The sequence below is a fragment of the Elephantulus edwardii genome, unplaced genomic scaffold, assembly GCF_000299155.1.
Source record: "Elephantulus edwardii isolate Elephantulus edwardi_28Jun2011 unplaced genomic scaffold, EleEdw1.0 scaffold00086, whole genome shotgun sequence".
NCBI classification, from domain to species: domain Eukaryota; kingdom Metazoa; phylum Chordata; class Mammalia; order Macroscelidea; family Macroscelididae; genus Elephantulus; species Elephantulus edwardii.
Genome location: NW_006399836.1, coordinates 1,158,215 through 1,165,714, shown reverse-complemented (window position 1 = coordinate 1,165,714; position 7,500 = coordinate 1,158,215). Strand labels below are relative to the sequence as shown.

General features: G+C 56.0%; 1 protein-coding gene across 2 annotated transcripts in view; it reads right to left on the bottom strand.

Annotated features, from left to right (window-relative positions):
* The window catches only part of TTLL1 (tubulin tyrosine ligase-like family, member 1), a 33,922-nt gene that overhangs the window by 8,770 nt on the left and 17,652 nt on the right, over positions 1-7,500 (bottom strand). Inside the window, exons 6-7 of one of the 2 annotated variants that reach the window (XM_006890048.1) lie at positions 4,376-4,519; positions 1-66 (exon numbers count right to left, since the gene is read on the bottom strand). The exon at positions 1-66 is cut by the window's left edge and continues 21 nt beyond it. In XM_006890048.1, the coding sequence (XP_006890110.1) occupies positions 1-66; positions 4,376-4,519 (210 nt within the window). The remainder of the gene's footprint in view (positions 67-4,375; positions 4,520-7,500) is intronic. The other variant, XM_006890049.1, reaches the window with a different exon arrangement.

Below are 7,500 nucleotides of genomic sequence, written 5' to 3'. Positions count from 1 at the left end.
CCGGTCGTCGATGATGATGTCATAGCCGTAGCACTCGAAGCAGTGCTTGTCATTGTTCATCACTGGCTGCAGAGAGAGTCGGCGGTGGGTCACATGCGCCCCAGGCCACGGTGACAGCATCACCGCAGGGACCCCACCTCCAGGAGTATGACCAGCTGGCCGCCTCCCTTTCCTTCCTGAATGCTCAGAGATGGAATGCTTCCCTCACTTCACAAACGGAATTTAGGAAACAATCACCCATCCGGAGACCTCACTCGTCACAGCTGTCAACCAACAGTGACCCCCTCCACAGGCCCAGGGTGACCACCTCGGCCACATGGGGCCAGGCCCAGGCTCAGGACTTGAGCTGATGTCGTACTGCCTCTAACAGGTAGTCGGGGACGATCACTGGATTGTCAATTCGCTCACAGGCTCCAGACTGTCATTCAATTCTTAGGCTCTAGACCGTCACTCACTCGGGGGCTCCTAAGGACCAGAGCATCAAATCAGGGACCTTTCTCCTCACAGAAAACTGCTGATCCACTTAAGAAACCCTGAATTTCCTTCCTCAATTCCACTTCGCTGTGTTCTAAGTGTATTGAAACAAAGCCAAGCCCTGGCTGCCAGGGACATGCAACACAGATTCCTGCGCCCTCCTCCATCCCACCTCAAGGAGAGGTCAGTGTTCAACTCCTGTCTTCATTCCTGTGGGCTTCTGCCTCAGATCTTTGGAAAAAGAAGTTGACAGCTCTCCGTCCAAAGCCCTGTGGAGCTGCCTCCATGCTAGTTTTCTAGCCCAGAGGATGTGTTACTTTCATGCAGGCTGACTGATTTTCTGGTAAGCTGTAATCAACTGTGGTGTGATGGTGTTTTCTTTCTGTGATTGGCATGCACCTTGCAAGGATTGATCAAAGTCATATGCAAGTGAGGTGAGTTGTAGCCTCCTATGTAAATTAAGTGTAGTTTCCTGAGAGGGGATTGGTCAGTTCACAGCCCTGGTGAGAGTGCCATCCACAGAGGTTTCTGAGACAGAAGGAACCAGGAAAAAAGAAGAAAGAGGAAGCAGAGATAAGAATCCTCCAAGAGCTGTACCATGGGTCAAGGGCCTGAAAGGGGCCCAGTGCCAGGGCTGGCAATGACAGATGGCAGGGCTGAGAGGGGCCTGTCCCCAGGCGCAGAGAAGAGGTCTGCACAGTGGCCGCGAGGGCTGTCCTGCTGAAGGGAGACTGCCTGCATGCTGCCTGCCCCTGACCTTGACCTGGATCCCACCTCTAAGCATTTCTGTGAGCTTTGCACACCGCTGCAATGGATTATCCAACGAGAAGAAAAGCCGAGTGCCACATCTGGCAAAAAACTGGAGTGGAGGAAAGACGCCCTAGTCTCAATGCACCGTCCCTAAGAAGTCAGGCAGAGTCTGACACTAAACCGCTTCAGTCCCTTATCCCATCCCATCACCCCCAGCAAGCAGGATGTGCACGCTCTCTGGGGAGTCTTCAGTGCCCCTCAGGCATCAGGCCCTCAAGACACTGCAGCCAGACCTGTTCACAGGCGAGGAGCTTAAGAGATGACTCCCACCTTCTCCTGAATCCTAGAGTATGAAGAGGTGTGGGGCTGGGTCACCATTTAATTTGGAGAGAGCACACGTCCACGTGAAGCCTGGCCCATCGCAGCCAGGGGCTAAGGAGGCCTCAGCAGGGCTCCTTCCTAGTCACTCCCTGAGCCAGCTCTGTCTCCAGCCTCCTGGGCAGTCTGCCCTCAGCTGCCACTCTCAGCTTGCCCTCCTGCTCCTGGGCCCACTTCATCCCGAGCCCAGCCACTTCCCCAGCACTGCAGCCCTCACTCTCCTGTCTGCCCCACCCCAGCAGGATTGGCCAAGTGAATAAAAAGCAAGTCACTCAGTCCCCAAAGGCCCTCTGAGTCTGAGAAATCAAACAGGGCAGAAGCCTGAGGAACTGAGGCTAGAAGGGAAGGCCAGAGATGCTGGCCGGGAGAAGGCCAGCCTTGTGGGCCAGGACTCAGGCTGACTTGATTAAAAAGCCAACTACTCCTCAGAGAGCTCAGTCACTGCAGAAGGTAAAGCAGGCTGGGGAGGTCACACAATCACATGTATGTGACAGAGCTGACAGTCTCAATCCTCCCCAGATGTGACCTCAATGTCCACAGAGCCTCTGTCACGTGATCCTCCTGTGACATCAGCAGCATTGTCCCACTTCACAGACAAGGTACCAGTGGCTCAGAAAGGATGAACACTTGTCCAGAGTCACCAGCTGGGGTGTGGTGACCCAGCCCGAAGTCTCGTCTGAGCTCAGGATCCCACACTCATGCCCTATCCTGGCTGCAAAGGCCGAAGGTGGTTGGGACGGAAGAAGAGATTTGAAGCTGTGCCTGGGGCGAGCTAGAACCTTAACGGGCTTCTGCCATCAAAGCCCTGCTGTGAACCACGGAGACAGAACCACGCGCATGGAGCCCCGCTTTCAGCCCAAGTCACAGGGTGAAGTTCCCTATTGCCCTCGAGTCCTCTCTCCTCCTCAAACACCAGTCAGTCACCATCTCAAAGTGGTCACTGGGGGGCTCAGGGCAGGCCAGCGTGTCCAAACGAGAGAAGAAGCCTCCGTGACCCACTGAGAAGGCTCTCTGTAAAGGTCTCACAGCAGCCGCCGCAGGAGGAACCATCACACTTTGTCTAAAACAGCAACATGGTACGTTTCTGACTGGGGATGTGGGGCCAGGCACAGCCCCTTAGCCCCACATGTGTGGAGTACAGAGGGTGGTCTGGCTGCGTTTTGGGGTCTGGACTTGGTGACAGTTCTGAACATCTCTGAATTCTACCAGTGAATTCTGCTAAGGTGTGTGTTTCTGGTTTGGGGTTGAGACTAAGGTGTGGCTGTTGTTCACAATAGGGTGTAAGCTGATTGGACCTGGCCTGTACTAAAAAAGGCTTTTGGGCCCTCAGGCCTGTGGCCCTTGGGCCTGCTTTTTGTGGATCTCCAGTTGAGGAAGAAGGTGTGGCATCCACTTCCAAAAAAAAGCTTGCCTCAATAAACTCTATGAACTTGGAGAAAAGATGAAAGTTTCATGTTCAAGACTTTCGTTCACAGGGTCTCTATGGGTAGTCTTTGATTTACACTACTTAACGATGACAACAACAACAGCTCCTTTAGTAATAGAACAGGTGGTGCCCGCCCCCCACCTGCCCACCCACCCTGCTGGCTGGTCACTGGCTCGTATGGACAGCAGAAAGGCCGTGCCTGCGTGGCCAGTCCACGTGGGGTCCACCTCTGCGGGCAGGAGGCCACACTTTCCTCAGAGAGGAGAGAAGGGAAACAGGGAGGACAGAAACCATGTGACCAAGCCGTGGTGGGAGGTCATTCTCGAGCCCCCCCTCCCCAAGGAGGGGCAGGGTGAGCCCAGGCCACTCTCACCATCCCCTTCGTGGCTCTGTGGGCTGAGCCTCCATTTGGCTGAAAGGCCACATGGGGACATGAAACCCCCAGAGGGCCTCAATGGAACACAGAGGTGGCAGGTGGTGGTGATTTGCTCCCTTCCCTCAGAAATAGATGTGCACCTACTTTGTTGTTGTTGTTATGTGCTGTTGAGTTACCTCCAACTCATAGCAACCCTATGTACAACAGCCCTAAACCCTGCTCTGTCCTTTGCCAACCGCACTGGCTCCGACACACCCACTTCGATTACCCCAGTCACTGAATCAATCCACCCAATAGAGGGCCTTCCCCTCCTGCACATCCCTCCACCCTCCTAAGCATGATGTCCCTCTCCAAGGACTGGTCCCTCCTTGAAACATGTCCAAAGTATGTCAGATGATGCCTCAGAGTCCTTGCCTCCAAAGAGCAGCCCAGTTTAACCCTCTCCAGGATGAACCTGTTTATTTTCTTAGCAGTCCATGGTACGTTCAATACTCTTCTCCAGCACCACAGCTCAAAGGCATCAATTCTCCTTCTATTCTCCCTAGTCATTGTCCAGCTCTCTGATGCATAACAAGTGATTTCAAAGACCATGGCCTGTATCAGATGTACCTTAGTCTCTAGTTTTAGTATCAGAAAATGTGCCAGACCTCACACCTGCAAACAAACAGGAGACGCAGGCCCTCCAGCCCTAAACAAAATAGCAGAGTGAGGGCAGCTGGGAGCCGGGCAGCCGCTGAAGGCGCATCTCAGAACATCAGCTGAGCCCAGAGAGGCTGCTGGTGGAGGGGACACGGCCAGCAAGCACCGGGGACAGCCTGAGGCCATAGCCATCTGGACCCTGGAAGACTAGGGGGCACAGGGCTGGGCCGGGGCATTTCAGGAGCAGGCTGGGAGCCTCCTCTCCTGCTGACTCAGCTCTCCCCTCGCTCCTGCTGGGCGCCCCTCCAGTCGCCCCTCCATGTGGCACTCACCGCCACGGCCTTGAGGGACTGCACGATGATCCAGTGGATTTCATCGAACAGCTTGCTGGTGACCTCGCGCCCGCGTGTGCTCTCCAGGTACAGTCGCAGGTTGCTCACGGTCCACTTGCCTCCGTGGATGTGGTTGTAGTCGTCCTGCGAGGGAAGGGGACGGTGTGACGTCAGGCCACGGACCACCTCCTCCCGAACAGGGCCTCCTCGGGGTGCTACGGTCCCGGGGGGGGGTGGGCCCACAGGGTCCCTGCCACCAGGGAGACCTGTCCCCTCCTGTTCTAAAGACACTCCAGTCCGAGCACCGTCCAGCACAGGCTCCGTGAGACGGGCCGCGATGTGGAGACTGTGCGGACAGCTCGTCATACTCAGGCAGTCCCTGCAGTCTCCACTCCCAAGCCCACCTTTCAGTGGAATCTGTGGGTGAACGGACAGTTTGAGAACGGCTCACACCTAACGTCTGTCAAGTGCCTGTCTTAGAAAGCAGGGCACCTTCCAGAGCATAAAAACGTGAGAGAGTCGCCTACAGAAATGCCAAAATGTAGGGGAGCTCTGGTGGCTTAGTGGCAAGAAGCTGCACTGAAATCCCAGAGATGAGTGGTTCAAATCCACCAGATGCTCTGCTCGAGAAGGAGGGACAATCTCCTCCTGTACCAGCCAGATCCGATTTGACGGTGTACACACACACACACACAGAGACATACACCCCAAAACCCCCCAAAAAACAGAAATATATTAAAAAAAAATAAAAGAAATGCCAAAACGTCTTCACAATGATGACCAGCAGCGCTAATGACTGCCACACAGTTTCTCGTGTGCTGCTGGGAATCACTGTCCCCAGCTTCACGAGGGACCACGGACACATGGGCGGTCGGACACTGTCTGCACACAGGTATCCTGCATCTTCCTGTAACACTGTTGACACCTTGTAGTGGCGGCTGTGGCAAGCCCCTCACCCCTACCCAAGCTGAGACCCTCTGAGAGCTTCCTGGTTCAAGGTCACACATGCCCTGGGCATGTTGTGTCCAGGATCCAGCGCCCTGCCCCCACCGCCGCCTGCACAGCAGCCCTAGCTCCGGAGCACAAGGCCCCGGGGTGCTGGAGGCCTCTGCTGAGGGCGCTGGACACCGCCTCCCACTCCTCACCTGCCTTCTCCTCCCAGCCTGGCTCCTGCGACCTGCCCGAGTCTGTGTCCTGGGGAAGCTGACCTCAGTCACACCTGCCCACAGCACCCCGGTGCAGAAGCACCTCTTGCTAACCTCCAACAACCTCGTAAAGTAGTGGTCACCCCATTTCACGGGCAGAAAACCTGAGGCACAGGGAGGCACTCGGCTTGCCTAAGTTTTCACCCCCAGCGCAGCAGGCCTGGGTCTTGGGCTGGGTCCCTGAAGCCTGCTCAGTTCTCCTTCTCCTGACACAACTTCCCTGGGAAGCAGAGAGTTAGGGCGCAGAAGGACGTCAGCCAGTGCTGACACCTGGACTCCATCCCCCAGGTGCAAAGTGGGGATGAAAACCAGTCTAGTAAGAACCCCCCGCTGGACCCAAAAGAGGATGTTGTCCTGTAAAGACACAGCAAAACTAAATCCGGACAAGAACAGCCTCTTCCAGGTGTAGGACACACTCCCTAGTCGACACCTTCTGTGACAACATCGTGGAGGGCACATCAAGCTCACTCCCCAGGGGACTGTCCCGAGGACCCGATGCTGCCCCAGGAAAGGACCGAGTCAGAGGCCTGCTGGGCCCACTGTCCCCACACTTCCCTTCCCCAGTCAGTCTCCTTACTGGAGAGAAAACTGACGTTCACTCCAAGAAAAAAAAAAAAAGGAACTCCTAGCGGGCTGAAGTACACACCGCAGGAGCGCCGGCTCAGGCCCACACGCGGCAAACAAGCCAGCGTCTCTCCTCAGGGCTCACAGAAACAATGAAGCCAAAAGGCCTGACCCGCTGCCCTCAAGGTGACTGACTCCAGCCACGCACCCGCAGGTTTACAAGGCTGGATCTTTGCCCACAGACTATCACAGTATCTCCTGCAGAGCAGCAGGTGGGTTTGAACCCTTGACCTTCTGGTTAGCAATCACTTGCTTTAATCATGTTTTTAATCATGCATTTAATCACTCAGGTGCTTTAATCATGCCTGCCAGGCGTCCTAGTAGCCGTCTGTCTTCCAGAAGAGCTGGCTGGTTCCCCTGAGAACATCGCCCTCTCCAGTGGCTCCTTCCTCCTCTTCTCTGCGGACTGGAACAGCCCCCCCCCGCCCCCAGCCCCACTCCCATTCCTCCTTCCCCAAGGCGCTGGGTCCTGGGTGAAATGGGGCCCTTCTCCTCGTGGGCCCCAACTCATGTAGCCCCAGACAGCCTAAGGTCTCCCTACCCTTTTCCATGGCCCAGCCTGTTCTTGGGGTGCTGCCTCCCCCCAGTTGTCTGTGCTCTGAGGGAGAGGGTGGGGGTAGATCAGCCTGGCCCAGGGCTCTCTGCCAGCACAGAGGAGTCTTCCACCAGGGCCCCATTTGGTCTCTTCCAAGGGGCTTCAGAGCCTTCATAGCGCCTCGTCCCTTCCCAAGCACACAGCTTTCCTGGGCAGAGGCTTCTGCTGTGGGTTCAAACTTCGGTTCCCCACAGTGAGCTCGTTCTTGGTGAACACCAAAGTGTTTACAATCAAGCCCAGTGTCACTGCTCTCAGAGCGCTGTGGGGCATGGCTGGACGATTACAGTGTCCACTCTCCTGATAGGACCATGTGGCCCAGCTGATGCTGCCTCCTGAGAAACCACCAAGTGGGATGCCCCCAGTTTCAGACTGGCACCCCCAGGACCAAGACTGGGCACTAGCAGGCACTGTCCTCAGATCCAGTCACCAGTACTGCCCCGAGCAAATGAGCTCTGTGAGCGCAAAGGCCAGCGCCCAGCATTCCTGAAAGGATGAGGGTCTGCATGTCCTGGGGGGTCACTCTCCCACCTTACCGGCCTTGCAGACCACCGTCCCACTGGACCTTTGCCCAGCAGTGTCAACAGTGCACTTGGAAAGCCAACCAGCTGAGCCTCACATGAAGACCAGCCCCAGCCTCATTCAGGGGCTACCGTGGCGTGAATGGTGACCCCAATAAACGTGCAAGTAACAGTTGTTGTTGT